The sequence below is a fragment of the Tupaia chinensis genome, unplaced genomic scaffold (genome assembly GCF_000334495.1).
Source record: "Tupaia chinensis unplaced genomic scaffold, TupChi_1.0 Scaffold000146_1, whole genome shotgun sequence".
Classification (NCBI taxonomy): domain Eukaryota; kingdom Metazoa; phylum Chordata; class Mammalia; order Scandentia; family Tupaiidae; genus Tupaia; species Tupaia belangeri.
In genome coordinates, this window is record NW_006159616.1 from 4,952,931 (window position 1) to 4,972,821 (window position 19,891).

Here is a 19,891-nt window from a genome sequence, read left to right on the forward strand (position 1 = left end):
TCGGCTGCCCCTGCCACAGCCAGTGGAACCGTCCTGGAGAGGTACCCATACTGGCAGGGCTGGGTTCAGTCTTCACCATTTTCCACTCCACTGCTGAGCCTTCCTGTGTCTTGAGAGAGTCAGCCTCTAATCACTGTCCCAAGTCTAGCTTGTGATTTTTAAGTTTTCACACCACTCCTCCACTTCACTGTTTCCTTAGTGTGCAGAGAAAGCCTGAAAAATGTGCTCAGAGTCACCTGACATCAGAGTCTCTGCTTGCGCAGAAATTCTGTCCCTTCTCTTAATGCTCAGGTACCCTTTGGATTAGCCAAAGGCCACAGACTAGAAGGTGCTTAAGCCACTATTATACAATAGATTAGGACCCAGCATTGCTGAATCCATTCTGATCTCATCTTCTCATCTTTCCCTGCAGTAGCCACTGAGGGGCTATAACGCTGTGAGCGAGAGAGGCTGTCTGCTGCATCTCGTAGTACAGTTCAGAGTCTCTCCAAATCTCCCACAGTGGCATTCTTAAGCATCGTGCTTGGCTTCTTTGTGCTAGGTAGCTGCTGGTTTGCCATCGTAGATAAAGTAATTCATGATGTAAGATTTTGACTTTCTTACATTACAAGCCGCAAGAATAGCCTTGCTTGGAACCACTGCCTCCCACCAGCAGCCTCCCCACTGCCCTTCTTCCTCTTTCTTTTCCTCCCTATCCTATTCATTTATGATTTGCTTAGGATGTGTTTCCAGGTTTCTCTGAGCTTCACATTTTTTTCCTTTTTTTTTCTTTGCTCTCCCCCAAGTTCTGAAACTGAGTCCCTAACCAAGCTGGACCGGTTAGTATGCCCTCTTTCTTTTCTCTGCACGAGTGAGTATGTGTCAGAGAGCAGTGTAACCAATGGTGTGGCTTTGCGTTGATGCTGCTTCTGTTTAAGAGTCCTCCTGCTTCTTTCTGTTCTGGTCATTGCATGGCTATGGAGCTTTCCATCTGTAATGGAGTAAACGGAGGATTGTAAGTGCACACTTGGTGTTGGCTGTGTCGGACTCTCAGCTCTCTCTTCCTTACCCCAGTCCTTCTCTGCCCCCTCTCTGTAGTGGGTGAGGAGGGGTATTGGGGTAGAGGGACAAACAGAAAAAGTCCTGCCATCTGATAAGTCACTAGAGAGCTTGTTCTGTCCAAATTTGTTTTATGCCCCTATTTCCTACTCCCTGGTTCTTTATCGCTTTCCTCTGTCCCTTAACCCTTGTCTCTCCAGTTACCTTCTCAGTACTTTTCTTTCTCTGTTCAGAGCTTCAGCTGTCAGGATGTTGGTCTTTTTACTATGCCACATTAAACTCAAAGGAGTAAGCCTGGGAGCATGTTACTTGGTTCCCTTTAACAGTTGGGTTTCTGTTTCTTCCCCGAGGGAGAACTGCTCCGTGTTCTAAAGATGCTTTGTGCTACCCCTTGAATGTTGGCAGTTGGCATGCACCTAAAGATACGGTTTGTCTTCTGCCCCGTACTTAGGGACGTCATAGGAAATGCCTTTGTGCGTTTTCTTGGAGGTGTAAGAAAATACAACCTAACCTTGCCAGTGTAAGAAGATGGCTCTAACCTTTCCCTTTGTGTATATCCCCTTTGCCCGCTGATCTCTGGGCACCTGGGCTTTGGGTCCCATTGCATCAAGGCCGTTAAGCCCATCTCAGTGATCCCTGCCACAGGCAGCAGAAGGAAGCACATTTATCCTCTTTGAGGAAGAAAAGCCCTGTCTTTGAGTTCCGGATTATGAACATGGCCTCAGGTTGATCTCCGAGGAGGAGCCAGGTTTCTCCTGGCCTGTAACACAGGAAACGATATGCATGGTGCCTGTGGCAGGTCTTATTGTGCTTTGATTTTGTATTTGGCATTCATTAGCTGTCCCCAAGGTCCTCACAACTATAGTTTGCCTAGGCTAAAGCACAAGGCAGAGAGAACGCTTGTTGTACTCAAGCCAGGTTTCCTGTCTCCTCAGGCTGGTTGTGAGTTCTTTAGAAGCCCTGGAAAGCTGCTTTGCTGTTGGCCCAATCATCGAGAAGGCAAGTTACTTTTTCAAAGCACATGGGAGCTTTCTGAAGAGCCAGGAAGTCAGTGGAATTGTCTAGGCCTTGAGGCCTTGTAGCTAAAGAACATTTATAAGCATAATCTTGATTTGCAGAGACGCTCCAGAGAAGTCTTCAGCTTAAGGCCTTGAGTCCTACTTTTGGAGACAGTGAAAGCATATTGTAGGATAGGATGAGTGGTCATACAAGAAAGCTGTTCTGGGAGCCATGAGCTCGCCTTCACTTCTTCCCTTACACTGTGGGAGGAATTTAGTTTCTGAAGCTCTTGGCAGTCCATGGAGTATATCTAACCTAGCCCTGGTGGCCTGGAGGGAAGGAAGGAAACGGGAGGGCAGAGTATAGATAGTCCCGCACTGGGTTGGTGGGATGAGTGATAACCCTGCTGTCTTTTGCATTAGGAGAGAAACAAGAATGCAGCTCAGGAGCTGGCCACTCTGCTGCTGTCCTTGCCAGCACCTGCCAGTGTTCAGCAGCAGTCCAAGAGCCTCCTGGCCAGCCTGCACACCAGCCGCTCGGCCTATCACAGCCACAAGGTAATCATTCCCGGTCAGGGCTGCTTTTCGTAGAAATGAAAATTGTGGTCCTGTCGCAAAATCTAGGGCCTTGGCTTTGTGTGTACAGAGTACATAGTGAAGTGAGGTGGAGCAAAGACAGCACCCACATCGGCTGAAGTTCCTCCTGAGAAAGAATGCACGCCTCTTGAACTGAGGAAGAGCTGACCAGTGGGCCACTGGTTTGCACTTATTTTTCTGTCATTCAAACAGGATTAGCAAGACTTAAGAAAGCAAGGGAAGGGTATTGAGCTGGTAACTTCTCATTCAGGGAGGGAAAGTATCACCTATGAAAGTCTGTAGCCTGCCGGCCACACTGGTGTACAAGTCCATGATACTGAAACCCGGTGGGAAGGTGCCAAGTTCGTGTCCTGAGGTCTCCCTGCACATGCTGGCTGCTCATGTCTGTGATCCTGGCTGACTAAGGGTAGAAGTGGATTGAGTCTGAGGACCCCGTTGTATGTATGGGGTGTATCTCCCTCTCACTCTCCTGCCTCCACACTCTCTGTGTCATGGAAGAAATAAATAAACTTAAAAAAAGAGAAATCAGCTGCCAAAAGAGGTAAGTTGAGCCAATTTCTATAGATGGAAAAGATGACAGTTAAGTCCCATAAGGCAGGAGGACTCTGGGAAGAACCACCAGCCCAGAAGCCTTGGTTAACTTTTGTGGCCCAACCCAGAGAAATGATAAATGTGAATTTAACCTGTTGAGCCTCTCAAGGAAAGGCAACTTTGTTAACATAATCCTTGGATAATAGGAACTTGCTAAATAAATGACTCTTCTAGTATAGGGAAGAAATCTGGGGTATCGCATTTGTGAAGAATTAGGTGGATTGTAATTTTCCAATCATACTTGAATACTGATTGCATGGTTTTTGAATTTGAATTCATATATATGTATGTGTGTGTGTGTGTGTGTGTACACATATGTATATATATGTATGAATTATTTTTATTTAACTTTATTTTTAATTTAGTCAGAGAGGGACAGAGAGAGAGAGAGAATGTGAGAAAGCAAGCCGCCAGACCCAGGACTCGAACTGCAGTCAGCCATGTGGGAATCCAGCACCTTAACCACCATGCCACCTGTCGGCCCCAATAACTTACTATTTTATGTGCTAAGAAGTTTATATTGGGCTGCCATGAAGATTGATTCTAGGTGGCTGGTGGTAATTAACCTGTTTTGAGACGAGGTACCAGTCCTGACAGCTTTACTCTGCTTTTGTAGCCAACCCTTGCTTGTGGTTGACCCTCTCTCATCCTGTTGTTTATAGGATCAGGCCTTACTGAGCAAAGCTGTGCAGTGTCTGAATGCATCCAGCAAAGAAGGCAAGGACTTGGACCCCGAGGTGTTCCAAAGGCTGGTGATTACAGCTCGGTCCATTGCCATCATGCGCCCTAACAACCTTGTCCACTTTACGGAGTCAAAGCTGCCCCAGATGGAAACAGGTGAACTTGGCTGTGTGGCCGTGGTCCTGAAATCTGTTTAATATACTTACACTCTCATCTTCTTATCCTTACTGACCTCTGACTGATTTCATGCTCTGGAACAGGGATTTTACTCTCTGTTCTTCATATCTGGTAGGCCTTTTGGATATTTAGATTATACCATTTAAAATAAATTCTCTTCCTAGTGCTTGCCCCTTTTATTATCTTTGAATTTATTTAGTGTTCTGGACATTGCCTATAATCTGTCTTTGAAGTTGTTACCATTTTTGATCTTTTTTTTGGGGGGGGGGAGGTTTTCGCTATAGGGCGCATGCGCTCACCAGACAGATAGAGAGACATAGAGACAGAAAGCGAGAAATCTCCCCCCGGAGGGGATGGTCGCGCTGCAGTCCCTTCTCTTCTATTCTCCTCTCGGGATCTTGGGCATGCATGCACGTGCCCAGCGTGAATTTTAAGCCACCGGGTCCGGGATGCGAACCGTGGTCGACTACATGGGAGTCCAGCGACATAGCCATTATGTTAACTGCCGTTTCCCACCATTTGTGATCTTCATGGTAAAGCTAAGCTTGGTTGGACCTGGGTTGCTTTAAAGAAACAGGGCCATAGTTTTTGCTTTCTTGCTGTTCTTTTGTTAATATTTCATTAACATGTGCAATCGCCTTTCTTAGTGCTCGGATTCTGTTTCCTGGGTTCTCACGTTGGCCGGGTACCAAACCTGTCTTGCCATTATCAGAGAGTTTATAGGTGCCTTTATAGTTTCCTGTCATTTACATGCTCCCGTATACTGTCATCATTCTGTTCCTCCTTCTAGTCCTACAGTCCTGGAATCATTCTAGAGAAATCTCAGATGATTCCTTAGGTTTTGGAAGTTAAACAGTTGCAAGTGAGGTCTTTGAATCTGCTATAAAGATCTTGAATGCTCCCCCTTCTACTTAATTCTAACATACAATGTTTTTTGTGATATTCCTTTCCCAGACTGTTTTTTTCCTAGATGTGCCTGCTGGAATCTAGGGATAGTTGGCATATTGATTGGGGCCCCACTTGAAACTCCCTCCCCAGGCAAGCTTCCTTGACCTGAGTTAACCTTACACAAATTAAATTCCATCTCAGATTTACCATCGTTGATAATTTTCTTTGTCCTGCTTAGAAGGCATGGATGAGGGGAAAGAACCACAGAAGCAGTTGGAAGGGGATTGCTGTAGTTTCATCACCCAGCTCGTGAACCACTTCTGGAAACTGCATGCATCCAAGCCCAAGAACGCCTTCTTGGCCCCTGCCTGCCTACCAGGTATCATATTAAAAGGGGTATTTGGTACATAGCAAAGCCTGGTGTAAGTTCTAACGGCTCTGACCCTTTTGCTTTCATTGTTCATTTCTTCCAGAATTAATAATTGGGAAGTTGAAGTGTGAGATCAGCACATTGTGCCTGGGTGGTGTGTGTGTGTGTCCTTACTGGTGTTTATAATTTTTAAAAAAACTCTGAAAACTTGGTTCAAAACTAGTTTAAGAAGTACAGTAAGCATCAGCTTAGAAAATTATTTCCAAACTACTGCTTTCTCACTCTTGTGCAAGTTTGGAGTGAAGAGTAACGATCCCAATAGCAATACAGAAAAGTAGAATGAGCCCAGTGCTCATGTACACTTGCAGGTTACTTGGGCAATAAACTAACAGTTCATGTCATGGTCATACTTTGCTATCACTTATGGTTTGGAGTTAGTAGGGGACATTTAGTGTCTGCGTATTTCTTCACTTTTCCCTGCCTTGTCTTTTGATACCCGTAGAGAGTAGATAGCTACTTATGCCTGTCATACAGGATATCTCGAAAGGCTTTTGCGGATGGTTTGAAAGATGAGGAGACTGTTAGTAGGACAGATCTCAATGCTGACAGTCTGTATTCTGTATGTGCGCATGTTTTCTTTGTGTTTGCATTGCTGTGTGTGTGCTTGTCATTATCTTGTTAGCTTGACCTTTACTTGGGGATAAGAACTCATACTTTTGTCTCAAACTCTCAAGTAGTTACAGGTATTTCCACCAGCTTTTTGGATAATATTTTTCTCCCCTTTAGGCCTAACTCATATCGAAGCTACCGTGAATGCTCTGGTAGACATTATCCATGGCTACTGTACCTGTGAGCTGGACTGTATTAACACAGCATCCAAGATCTACATGCAGATGCTGCTGTGTCCTGTACGTATCGTTACCACCCCAGGCATATCTCCTCAGCCTGGGAATGTCTGGAACGTGTTTTAAGTTTGCTAAACTAGGGAAGTACAATATAGACTTCAAGATGATGAGACTTTAGAGTTTTAAAGACCTTTCTCCATGGAAGAGAAAGGTTTAGAAAGGGAGTGGACTTAGTCTTTCTTAATTAGTGCTGAGACCCCGGAGGCTAGTCTTGCATTTAACTAGTGATAAGTGACTCATTTAACATTACTTACATTAGTGCAGGAATGAACGTAGCTCATCAAGATTCCTGCTTCTAGTGAGCTGTCATAGGAGCCACTGTTTGAAGTACTGGTTTTAGCACAAAGCTAAGATGAGCCCTGTGGCCCTTGTCATCTGTGGAAAGGCCAGAAGCCATTTGCAGAGAACTAGGGTGGCTTTGGGAGCAGCTGGCCTATCACCAGGAACTGAGGGATAGAAGGTACTAAGTGGGTCGTGTGTGTGTCAGGTCAGGAGATGGGGGAACTTAACTTGATGGGCAGCTGGTTGTAAGCAGTTGATTAAGAAAGGAATCATGTATATCATAGATAGTTTGTTGAGTAATCAATCCTTTTACACTTTAGGATCCTGCTGTGAGCTTCTCTTGTAAACAAGCTCTAATTCGAGTCCTAAGGCCCAGGAACAAACGGAGACACGTGACACTGCCCTCTTCACCACGCAGCAACACTCCAATGGGTAATATGATATCTGGGTTTAGGCTCCCGTCTGTGCGTGGGGACGGGGGACAAGGGAGCTGCAGCGTTAGGGTCTGGTACTCACGTGGACAGGGTCTTGGAAATTCTGTTTATATTTTTACCCTACCTTATTCCATAAAGAATTTAAGGTGGTGTATGAAAATGTATATAGTGAGTACAATAAAAATAAAGAAAACCTAGGAACTTGTAAAATAAGGATACTGTGGTAGAATCAAGCCAAGGATATAATTAAGGATATAGAAAGTACATCATAGCTTCTATTGGGCTGTTAAGTGACGATCTTATATTTGACTAGAAGCTTCCTAAAAGCCGCAGCAAAAACAAAATGAAGAATAGCTATAAAAATCACAGTGACCAAAGATATAGAATACCTGTATTTTCAGGAAAACAATACTGTTTCTGGCACAAAAGCTCTCATTAAGAATCCATTTTGTTGCCTAAGGGGTAGGATTCTCAATGGACTTTTTTTTTTTTTTTTTTTTTTTTTGAGAGGTTTTCACTATAGGGCGCGTGCGCTCGCCAGACAGAGACAGAGAGACAGAAAGTGAGAAATCACCCCCCAGGGGGGATGGCCACGCTGTAATCCCTTCTCCATTCTCCTCTCAGGATCTTGGGCACGCACGCACACGTGCCCTGCGTGAGTTTAAGCCGCCAGGTCTGGGACTCGAACCGTGGTCAACTATGTGGGAGTCCAGCGACATAGCCATTATGCTAACTGCTGACCCCCTCAATGGACTTATTTATAATAAATGCAATAGCAGATTGGACAGATATTTCTCCCATGATACTCTTAGAATAGCACATTTTTGCATTTTAGTTAAAGCAAGTCTAAAAGGTGTCTAAGTAATAGCCTTACATTATATGAATGGTTTTCAGAAAGTTTATGGAAAATGCATTATTAATGAAAAAAAACTGCACATAGATTTCAGAATTTTTTTTGCACCAAATAAAGTTTTTGCCATAGGGTGCATGTGCTTTGGTGGGGGGGAGTGAGAACTCACTCCTCAGAGGGATGATCACACCACAATCCCTTCTCCTCCTGGGATTTTGGGCATGCACATCTGTGCTCTCGGCATTTTTTTCAAGTTGCTGGGTCCAAGACTCTTATCAGTAGTTGGCCATGTGGGAGTCCAGCGCCTTAACCACTATGCCACCTGCTGGTCCCATAAGCTTGTTCTTTAATTCTGCTTTCTTCATGAGCTCTGGTTAGTTGGTTTGAGTTGGAGTAATCAAATGAAAATCACATAGGTAATTTAAAAGTTATAGTAGTTACATTATAAAGTGTAAAAAGAACATGAAATTAACTTAATAGGTCATTTAATATGTCAAAAATATTATTTTATCATATTGTCAGTATAAAAGTTATTAGTGAAATATTTTGCATTTTTTGAGTACTGTCTTTGAAACCCAGCATGTCTTAAGACACTGATGACACATCTCCGTTTAGAACAGTATCATTTTAAGGACTTGGAAGCCACATGTTGCTAATGGCTGCGTATGGGAGAGTGTGGTCTAGAGGAACGCACGCATCTTTGGGACTTCCAGACATTCCTCCCTGAATATCATTTATCTCAGCTTTTGTTGGGTTAGGCAGCAGTTGGTGACTCCTCTCTGGCAGGAACCTAGAGTTCAGACAGTTTGTTTCCAATTAAAGACATACTACATTATTTGACACTATTGAGTGGAAGGTGAGAGCACTATAATCATCTTTTTAAAAAGTTATTTAATGTATTATTATTATTGTTATTTTAAAATTTGCCATAGGGCACGTGTGCTCACCAGAGAGAGAAAGTGGGAAAGCAAGCTGCCAGGTCCAGGACTCAAACCACAGTCAGCCACGTCGGAGTCTAGGGCCTTAGCTGCCATGCTACCTCCTGGCCCTGCCATAATCTTCTTACAATTAGGAGCCTCCCCCCCCCCCCTTTTTTTTTTCTAAATTTGTCCAAAGGTGTGTGTGTGCTCACTGGGAGGGAGGGGGGGAGAAAGCACCCTCCTCCCTGCCATAGGCATGGGCACACTGCTCTCCCGTCTCCATTTCTCCCTCCTTTTGGGATTTCGTCATGTGTACATCTGGTGTGTTTTTCAAGCTGCCGAGTCTGGAACTCACTTGCGGTCGGTCAGCTGTGTGGGATCTAGCTACCGCAACTGCCCGGCCGTGGGCTGGCCCTCGGCTTTTTCCTTATTGTGAGATCTAGCCACCACAACTGCTAGGCCACGGGCTGGCCCTCGGCTTCTTCGTTATTGGAAGACCTTTCCACCTTCAACTGGAAGCAGGCCCAGGCAGTACTGTGGTGTCCTTGGTTTCCATTTGATGGTTTTACATTTCAATTCTGGTTGTTCGCATAATGATTATGTAGTGTGAAAATCTCAATGACCTAATTGTTTTAGAAAAAAGTAGAGAAATAAACTCTAAGCCATCATGACAGATGATGCATAAAAATCTCAATTGTATTATTTTTCCTGTCTTAGCCAAGGACTCCTGAGAGTCCTGGGAGTCTGCAGACCTACTGGTCTTAGGTTTCTCTACTTTATGGAAATCTCTTTGAAAACCAAGACCCTCCACCCGCACCCCGATCCCCATCAGCTGGAAAAGTCTATTTCTCTGGGGGCCAAGCTGTTAATATCAGTGCCATCTTCCCAGACCCTTCTAGGTCCAAGAAGCAAGAGAAGGCCAGGCACAGCACCCTGGAGTTTTCCTTCTTGAGCACAGGGTGTGAGCCGGTAGCTTGTCTTGGGTTTTGTTTGTACCTAACTTACCACCTCATATGCTGAGAGAGGAAAGAGCAAGCACCTACAGGTGACTGGGGTTTCTTTGACTCAGGAGACAAGGATGATGATGACGATGATGACGCAGATGAGAAAATGCAGTCATCAGGGATCCCGAATGGTGGTCACATCCGTCAGGAAAGCCAGGAACAGAGTGAGGTGGACCATGGAGATTTTGAAATGGTGGTGAGTGTCTGGCAGCAGGAGAGGGGAGGAGGAGCTTCAGAACTCTCCTCTGGCTCGCATTTAGTGGATTTCCAAAAGTTGCCATTACCATGGGACACTGACGGAGTTTTCTCTCTGCAGTCTGAGTCGATGGTCCTGGAGACAGCTGAGAATGTCAACAATGGCAACCCCTCTCCCCTGGAGGCCCTGCTGGCAGGCGCAGAGGGCTTCCCCCCAATGCTGGACATCCCACCTGATGCAGATGACGAGACCATGGTTGAACTAGCCATTGCCCTGAGCCTGCAGCAGGACCAGCAAGGTAGAAGGCAATGCCAGGAACAAAGCAGCCCTCTGGCTTGCACAGGAGAGAGGGCTTGGCGGTTACTGATATCCAGCTGACTTAGCTTATTCCCAATTTGGGGAGAGGTTGATCTGGGTGAGAGCTGCTCAGAGATACAGGTGGAGAGTGAGAGAGAGTGTGGTGGGAATTTCAGTGTGGGAGCCAATCTCATAGCTTCTGCTAGTTCTTTGAAATGATTTCCTCTTGAATTTGTTAGATTCCTCCAGCCTGTCTTTTGCCTGAGCTAAAAGAAATATTCCACCCTCTCTGTAACTAAATGTGGTGGGTGGATAGCAATGGCTGTTGATTAACTTCCTCTAGGCCAGCGGGGGTCGGTCGCACGCTGGTGTTTAGAGGCTCCTGAGGGCAGCAGGTGACCCAAGCAGCTCTGTGGATGGGGTCCGGAGGGGATGTCGTGCTCACTCTCCACTTGTTTCCCAGGCAGCAGCAGCAGTGCCCTGGGCCTGCAGAGCCTGGGATTGTCCGGCCAGGCACCCAGTTCTTCCTCTCTGGACGCAGGAACCCTCTCTGACACCACAGCATCAGGTAACTGTCCACAGCGAGGAGCACGGCTCAGGGCCCCAGGGCCCTCAGGCCTTGTTTCCAGTGCTGTGAGAGTGTAATGGGCAGCTGCTTTGACAGGCCATTCTAGACTTCCTGCTTCTGCCTTGGCTTTAGAAACACGGTGTGGAAGGCATAGTGATGCAGCTTGGCAACGGTGCTCCTGGCCCCGCTTCCTTACACATGCATGCTGCCTGGCTTCAGCTAATTCCCCAGGAAAGGCCAAGACCGTCTTGCAGGCTGGTCAGTTAGAGGTCTTCAATTACTGCAGTCAGCATTCTTCATCAGAGTTCTAATATTTTAGACAGTATTAAAAGGGCAATAGTAAATAGAGCTCTTAACCCTTTTCTCATCATTTGCAAATAAATAAGCTACAAGAAGCTGGGTCATGCTTCAGAATTCTCGGTCAGTGCCGTTAGCCATCAGGGATCTATGAACTTGAGAGGAAGGGGTTTGTGGACAATTAAAACCCACAGAAAATCCTAAGAACTTATTTTGTCTTTACTGTGATCTCTTTCCTAATCTGAAAAGAAATGACTGAAGATAGAGTTGGACCAAATAAAGGAGTACGGAGCACCTGAAAACACTGGGAACTCAGTCTCTGAGTAGTTTTCGGGGTTGAGTTATCGTTTTTCAGACTGTTGTTTCCCTGGTTTTGTTTCTTTATTTTTTCTTTTGGGAGTTTTACCCTGGATAAATAACAGAGGGAGAGACTGGCTGTCCCCATCTGCTGCCATGGCTCGTTGCTTTTCGTAGGTCTCTTGAGTTGCTGTCATTCCAGGCTTCGGAGTCGCTGTTGTGTCGTGCCAGTCGTATCTCCGCTGTGCTCTGTGGCTGTCTTGGCTTTCCTCCCCCGTGTATCTCATCCAGCGTTTTCCTCCTGTCTCAGCTCAGCCCTGATCCTGGATGCTGTGGCTGTCTCTGGGGAATTTCCTTGCTTCATTATTAGCATCTGATGAGGATGATTAGGAGGTGTGAAATTTCCCAATAAGCTCCCCTCTGGACCACTTGATCAAACAAACAAACAAACAGCGTTGATTCAGGAGCTCATGAGTGATTTCCTAACGGAAGCTCAAATTGACTGATTACAAAGCGAATCTCATTAAAATGCAGACTTCGATGCTTTGAATGGTAATTGCTAGTTTCATATCTCTCAGCAGATGTCAGTAACACCTAGACAGTGGGGACCATGCAGCGTTTAAGCTAGAAAACTGCGCGTCCACGATTGAATCTCTGCACTGTACTAGTCGCACAGTGATGGGACAGCGGAGGAAATGCCCAGTGAGCTGGGTTTTCACTTCTGTCTAAGCACTGTTTGCAATGCGCCGTGTATAGTGTCTGTCCCTGTTAGTGATTAACCAGCAAAGCGGATCTTTCCCTTTTCTCCTTGATGACAGGATACATAACTGCATTGTGTCCTCTGCACTATGTGGTTTGATGCTTTCGCCCCCAGAGGGGTTTTTACCTGTAACAGCTCTCGTTACTCTCTCAGCTCCAGCCTCAGACGACGAAGGCAGCACAGCAGCGACTGATGGTTCCACCCTTCGGACCTCTCCTGCTGACCACGGTGGTAGTGTGGGCTCGGAGAGCGGGGGAAGTGCAGTGGACTCGGTGGCTGGCGAGCACAGTGGTAATGTGCCCGGGGGTCCTGATCTCTTGGGCAGGGGGTGGGGACAAAATAGGGTCCCTGCCTGAGACCTGGGATTGATTTTAGCAAAGAGAAGCAGTGGGGACTTAGTGCAAGTCTTGTGGAATTCATTTGACCTCAGCCCTGGAGTTTCAAATGTTCAGTGAGGATAGCTTAAGCTCAGTGGGGTTAAAACAGAAATATTTTACAGGGAGCTTTTTATTTAATTGTCTGTTAGTGGAAGAAAAGCAAGACATGCATAATTGCAAATCGTCTTTAATCCAGAATAGTTATGGTGTGACCTTGAAACCTGTTGCCCTGTTCCTTACCCACCAGGGGAAGATATTTGGGCAGCCCTGCTGTTCCATGACCCGAGATATTAGCATGTGTGTTAACATAGCAGGCTGTCCCATGCTACACTGGCTGATGAGGAGGGCTCTCAAATGAGGGATGACAAAGCCATTTTAGTTTGACTTTGTAAATTAGTCTGTGGTTATTGGCTGGATAGGAACAATTTTTATGGAGAGTTCTAGATTCCCCTATCAGTGCATGTATCCTGTGAAGTGTAAGATAGAAATTTATTGGCAGCCAAGATAAAGGCTGTTCTTGTAGCTGGATCCTGAGCACTGTAGAAAGGTGGATGGCTGCTGGGAAAGTGACTTGTCATACTGTTGTGGGGTCAGGATCATGAATTCAGTCCTTATTTAGCTTCACATAGAAGAAAATAATTTTAAAAGCTACTGGTTATCTCCCACCCATTGTAGACTTCAGATTGAATTGAGATCTGTCTTGCTTTGGGAGTTGATGTGTGCTTCTTTAACCCTTTCCCTCCAGTATCTGGCCGGAGCAGTGCTTATGGCGATGCCACAGCCGAGGGGCATCCGGCTGGCCCTGGAAGTGTCAGCTCAAGCACTGGCGCTATCAGCACCACCACCGGGCACCAGGAGGGAGATGGCTCAGAAGGAGAAGGAGAAGGGGAAGCTGAAGGAGACGTCCACACTAGCAACAGGTCAGGATCTAGTCACTCACAGTTAGGAGGCTTGCCTGCCTAAGAGTATTTCAGGAATAGCCCAGCTGTAAAGTATTTGTTATAAACATATGTGTCTTCCTCCCTCAACTTTTTCTTATTTTACCATTACCCATAAACATGTTCTGCAACATCCTCTTTTTTTTAAAGAGATTTTTGCTATAGGGTATGTGTGCTTGCTGGAGGGACAGAGAGGGATAGAGAGTGAGAAAGTGAGAAATCACCCCCCCCCTCAGGGAGATTGGCCATGCCCAGGCCCTTCTCCTCCAGTCTCCTCTTGGGATTTTGGGCATGCATGTACATGTTCCTGACATGAGTTTGAAGCCTCCAAGTCCAGGACTCAAACCGCTGTAGAACATGTGGGAGTCCAACACCTTAACCGCTATGCCACCTGCTGGCACCTGTAATATCCTCTTCATAAATGGTGCAGTTTGAGGCTTAACAATAATAGTTATTAGGTACATAATACTAGAAATAGCTACTTGTTCAGCATGTTTGTAAAGTGAAGGAGAAGTAAGACAAAAAACCCCCACATTTTTATGGTTAGAAACACCAAATTTGAAACATTTTGAAATTGAAAGTAATCTACAAATCCTAATCCATACCCCTTAAGATGACATCATGGTGGTTTTTGGCATCAGATTGGTGGAGTGAATATTTTCTTTCTTCCTTTTTTTTATTTTTTAAAAGGTTTTTACCACAGGGTACGCACACTTGCCAGAGTGAGTGTGAGGGAAAGTGAGAAATCACTCTGGGGGTGGGAGGGCACACTGCAATCCTTTCTCCTTCACTCTCCTGGCATTTGGGGTACACGAGTACACATGCCCTGTGTGATTCCCAAGCTGCTGGGTCTGGACTTGAACCATGGTCAGCCACATGAAAGTCCTGTACCTTAACCACCACGTCACCTGCTAACCCCAGAGTGAATTTGTTTGTTTGTTTGTTTTAGAGAGAGAGAGAGAGAAAGAGTTGTTGTGAGACACATATGCTTGCCAGAGAGACAGAAAGTGAGAAATCACCTGGGGAAATGGCCACTTCACAGTCTCTTCTCTTCCACTCTCCTCTTGGGATTTTGAGCGTGCATCTAGTGTGAATTTCAAGCTGCTGGGTCTGGGTCTCAGACCACAGTCAACTACCCAGGAATCCAGCACCTTAACCACTACAGTCCTGAGTGAATATATTCTTAACTAAGAGATGACTAGAGAAATAGGAGGAAGAGGAGCTTAGGAATAACACTTGTCATATAATGTGTGTTGAATTTGTTGAGTACAGCAGTTATCACACTGGTGAAACAGTGAGTTCAGAATTTTGAATTAAGTGATTTCTTTTTTTAAAGAATTATTTTTTTTAGCTTTATTTATTTATTTTTTTGACCAGGGAGGACAGAGAGAGAGAGAAAGTGAGAAAGCAAGTCACCAGGTGTGGGACTCAAACCGTAGTCAGCCATGTGGGAGTCCAGCACCCTTCACAACCATGCCACCTGGTGGCCCCAAATTGAGTGATTTCTATCAGAAAAATAATAACTCTGCCTGACACAGTTCCACGTCAGAGCTGTTTTGAGAGGACATCAGGATGTCTCCCGTGTGCCACACGGTGTCTGAGTATAAATTGCTGGCAGCATTGCTTTCGATGAAGGTGTTCTCTGGGTCTGTTAAATGATTATTTTTGAGGGAGTTTTTTCTTTTTAAGTTTCTAACATAAAGAAATCTTCTACATGATCTTTATTTTTCTTAATGTGATTTCTAGGTTAATTCTATTTTGTTCAGATGATATTCTAATATGCTTTCTCATTTCTGTTTTGGAAATTTACTTTAAAAATTGCTTTTAGACCAGTCTACCTTTGTCTTTTGGTTGAAGCAGCTGAGATAATTTAATCATCCACATTGCTGATGCATTTGAGTTTATGTCTATCACTAACTTGTGCTTCTTATTCTGTCTGCTCCTCTGTTTCTTGGTCATTCCCTTATAGCTTTCTTTGAGTTCATTTGCTGTATTGTATTCCCTTTCTTTTCATTTTTCTCCAACTCTCTGAATTAGTAGGTGTTTACTATGTTTCGAATCTTTTAGTGGTTATACTACTTATTTCAACGTGCACACGTACCTAAAACTAAATTTAACTAAGAGCTGTATTGTCTTCCTGAATAATACGAAGACTTAGAAGACTTTACCCGTTCATATTAATGTGTTTCAATTCTTTGAGTGTCTTTTTCAGGCTTTCAAGGTATTGTCATTCCTTTGTTACAGGTTGTGTAGTTTCTGTGGTCAGTGCTTATTTAACTGTACTCACATGCTTACCATTTCTCGGGCCCAACGTTGCTTTGTGAATGTCAGACCCTCCATTAGGATTATTTTCTTCTAAGGGATGTTGTTTAGATTTTCCTTGAAGGAAGCTTACTGGTTACAGTATTTCAGTTTTGTTTTTTTTTTTTTTTGAGAGATTTTCGCTATAGGGCACGTGCGCTCGCCAGACAGACACAGAGAGACAGAAAGCGAGAAATCACCCCCCAGGGGGGATGGTCACGCCGCAATCCCTTCTCTTGCATTCTCCTCTCGGGATCTTGGGCACGCACGCACACGCGCCCGGCGTGAGTTTTAAGCTATCGGGTCCGAGACGCAAACTGCGGTCGACTACGTGGGAATCCAGCGACATAGCCATTACGCTAACTGCTGGTTCCCCAATATTTCAGTTTTTATTAGCTTGGAATTGTCTTTATTTAACTCAAATTTGTGGATGTATTTTTTTTTGGAGAGGTTTTTCACTATAGGGCGCGTGCGCTCGCCAGACAGACAGAGAGAGACATAGAGACAGAAAGCAAGAAATCACCCCCCAGGGTGGATGGTTACGCTGCAATCCCTTCTCCTCCATTCTCCTCTCGGAATCTTGGGAACTCATGCACACGCGCCCAGCGTGAGTTTTAAGCCACCAGGTCTGGGATGCGAGCCATGGTCAACTACGTGGGAGTCCAGCGACATAGCCATTATGCCAACTGCTGGTTCCCAATGTATTTTTGATGGGTATAAAATATTGTGTTGGCATGTCCACCTACCCTATCTTCTGTTGAAAATGGTATTCCATTGCTTACTGGATTTTGTTATTCCTGATGAGACATCACACACTATTGCCAAGTATAACCACTCCCCCAAACCTTTCAGCCAGCCAGGATAGTGAGCATGTTTCTAGTGTTCAGATTAATTTGGGATTTGTGGGGATCTGAATTCAGATCTTTTTTTTTTTTGAGAGGTTTTAGGTATAGGGCGTGTGCGCTCACCAGAAAGATAGAGAGAGACAGAGACAGAAAGCAAGAAATCACTCCCCAGGGGGGATGGCCATGCCACAATCCCCTCTCCTCCATTCTCCTCTTGGGATCTTGGGCACGCACGCACACGTGCCCGGTGTGAGTTTAAGCCACTGGGTCTGGGATTCAAACTGCGGTTGACTATGTGGGAGTCCAGCGACATAGCCATTACACTAACTGCTGGTCCCTAGGATGGGTTTCTTTACATTTGTTTTGCTGAGTAGTCTTTGGGAATCATGAATGTGTGGGCTAGTGCTTTTAGTAGTACCTGAGAAAACAATCCCATCTATCAGTTTCATCAGATATTGTTTCTGTCTCATTTTCTGTTATTTCTGTTTCTGGGATTCTAATTAAATAGGTGTTAGATCATCATATTCTCTTCTACATGTCTCTTAATGTCTCTCTTTTTTTATTCCTTGTGCTTAGTTATTTATCATTTTGATTAGAATTAAAAGCATCAAATACACAGGACTAGGCTTGAAAGGCTTTTACACTGAAAAGTATAAAACCCAGTGAGAGAAATTAAAGAATGCCTAAATAAATGAAGGAAAATACATGTTTATGGGTGGAAAGATTTGTAAAGATTACAATTGCTTTCAAATTGCTACCAATTCATATAACCAGCTAAAGTTATGTATGTGTCAGAATGGACTAGGATTGCTTTGTGGTTTAGCAGTAAAGCACTGCTCAAGAGAAGCTAAATTCCACATGGTGGCCTTGATTCAAATCCCCGATCTGGTCAGGTTGAAATGTGGGCATTCATCCCAGTGTCCAAGATCCAACAAGCTGAAGGCTGAAAGCAGGGGGTCGTAGTGTGGCCAGATTCTATGTACAGTACACATACATGCACTCTGTCATGACTAAAGGAAAAAAAAAACTCAAAAGCCAATGACTAGTGTTTATTTGGAAGTATAAAAGACTAATTTTAGCCAAGGCAATACTGAGAAATACACATAAAGCTAGAGAACTTTATGCAGCTATAGCTTATTATAAAGCTATGATAATTCAGACAGTGTGATGTTGGTGTAAAGATAGAGAAATACAGATTCCTACATACACAGTTATCTTATAATAAGGGTAACACTTCCGTACAGTGGGGGGAAAGGATGGTCTTTTCAATTAACAGTAGTGGGTCAGTTGGAAGTTTATATAGAATAAAATGAACCTTGACCTGATCTTAGACAATTGAATGTAGCTGCAAATGTAAAAGATAATACCTTATTGGGCTTAGAAGACAAGATATTTCCATAATGTGGGACTGGCACACATTTCTTAAACAGGACACACAAGAAAATAACTGAAAAGAAAAAAAATGGGCCCATTCAGTCGTGGTGGCATAGGTGATGATAATACACTGCTGCTTGATACCGGAACCATGTGGGAGGCCAGGGTTTGGGTTGCAGGTGGATTGAACATTCTGGGTGCATCTTGATTATTTACTTTCTTTTGCTTACTTTTTCTTACTGTTTTGGGTGCAGGTCTGTATGTGCCTGTGATCCTAGCTTCTGCAGCAAAACCTGTCATAGGTACCAGTGTTTCTCTCATGAAAGAAGGAAAGGAAATCCACTTTAAAAAAACTAGGGAAAAAGTGTATTAACTAAACTATAGTCTCAGCAGCTCTTTTTTTCTTCCCTCTCACAAGGTTTGAATTGACTAATTTTTCTTACAGGCACCTTAATTGGGGTGGAAGGCGGTGGTGGTGGTGGGTAGTAGGTGAAGGTGCAGGTGGAGGGAAGAGCAGTGTGAGGGGTAGTGCCTTATTAATATTAATTTTTTTAAAAAAATTAATTTTAGTCATTGTCTTTATTTTATTTATTTTTCTTTTATTTTATTTTTATTTTATTTTATTTTATTTTATTTTATTTTATTTTTGAAGTTGACCAGAGAGTGACAGAGAGAGAGAGAGAAGGAAAGTGAGAAAGCAAGCTGCCAGGTCTGAAACTTGAACCACAGTCAGTCATGTGGGAGTCCAGCCACTCTAACCACCATGGCACCTGCCAGCTCCACCTTATTACTATTTACTTTTAAAGTGAGGGTTTAAGCCTTCTGTGGTTCATCTCTGAGGTTCTCATCTTGGCTCCTCCCTACTTGAGGAAGATCCTGGGCTTATAATCATTATTCTAATGTCCTGTGAGGCTCTAGAACCAGAGGCTTAAGTGACCTTCAGAACACTTTGGCCTGAAGTTGTAAAATACCCTAAAATCAATCTTGGAGTTCTGGTACCTCTCTGAATTCTGTCTGTATTCAGTTTTTAGCCTGTTACTTTTTGTTAGTGGGCTCATTATTGCTGTTATTTTGACTTTATATTCAGTAACCTTTCTAAAATCACTTATTAATTCTGATTATAGATTCTTGTGAATTTTCTGCATTCAGTCTTGTCACCTACAAATAATGACAGTTTAGCTTTTTTTGTCCTAGCATATCTTTTAATTTTCTATTCTTGTTTTATTGCATTGACTAGCAGCTCTAGGACAATGTTAAAAGAACATTGATGCTGAACATTATTCCCAACACGGAGATTTACCATTAAGTATGATGTTAGCATAAGGTTTTATTTACTTTTTAATGGATATTTATCAAATTAAGGAAATCATTTCCTAGTTTTGTGGGAGAAATTTATCCTGAGTAAGTTTTTTAAACTTTCTGATTGGTTTTGTTGCACATATAGAATTAATTAGATGTTTTTTTTTTTCCTTCTGTTTAAGGTAACAGATTACTTTAATTGATTTTTTATTGTTAAACCACCTAGTGGAGACACTTGGTCAGTCGTACTGATACCTTCATATCACTGAATTTGACTTGCTAATATTTTGTTTAGTCTTGTAATTTTTTTTTTTTTGAGATGTGTTTGCCAGGGATTGGTATTCATGTTACTTTGGCCTCAAAATAAGTTGGGGCAGGTTTTCCCTTTCTCTTTTTTCTAGAAGAGCTTGTGTAAGGTTGGTATTATTTCATCCGTAAATTCTTGGAAAACCTAATTAGTTAAGTCATCTGGGTCTGGACTTTCTCTAGTTTTTAAAAATTAATTGATTGGGGAACCAGCAGTTAGTGTAATGGCTATGTCACTGGACTCCCACGTAGTCGACCACGGTTCGCGTCTCGGACCTGGTGGCTTAAAACTCACGCCAGG

At 43.8% G+C, this 19,891-nt stretch overlaps 1 protein-coding gene across 1 annotated transcript in view; it reads left to right on the forward strand.

Moving 5' to 3' along the window:
* LOC102500380 (E3 ubiquitin-protein ligase UBR4) overlaps nt 1–19,891 on the forward strand; it is a 107,749-nt gene that overhangs the window by 70,948 nt on the left and 16,910 nt on the right. The window contains exons 50-62 of the mRNA XM_027770668.1: nt 1–41; nt 786–818; nt 1,974–2,037; nt 2,460–2,594; nt 3,887–4,061; nt 5,209–5,349; nt 6,127–6,248; nt 6,848–6,959; nt 9,801–9,931; nt 10,052–10,229; nt 10,692–10,796; nt 12,304–12,441; nt 13,273–13,447. Of these exons, the coding sequence (XP_027626469.1) occupies nt 1–41; nt 786–818; nt 1,974–2,037; nt 2,460–2,594; nt 3,887–4,061; nt 5,209–5,349; nt 6,127–6,248; nt 6,848–6,959; nt 9,801–9,931; nt 10,052–10,229; nt 10,692–10,796; nt 12,304–12,441; nt 13,273–13,447 (1,550 nt within the window). The remainder of the gene's footprint in view (nt 42–785; nt 819–1,973; nt 2,038–2,459; nt 2,595–3,886; nt 4,062–5,208; nt 5,350–6,126; nt 6,249–6,847; nt 6,960–9,800; nt 9,932–10,051; nt 10,230–10,691; nt 10,797–12,303; nt 12,442–13,272; nt 13,448–19,891) is intronic.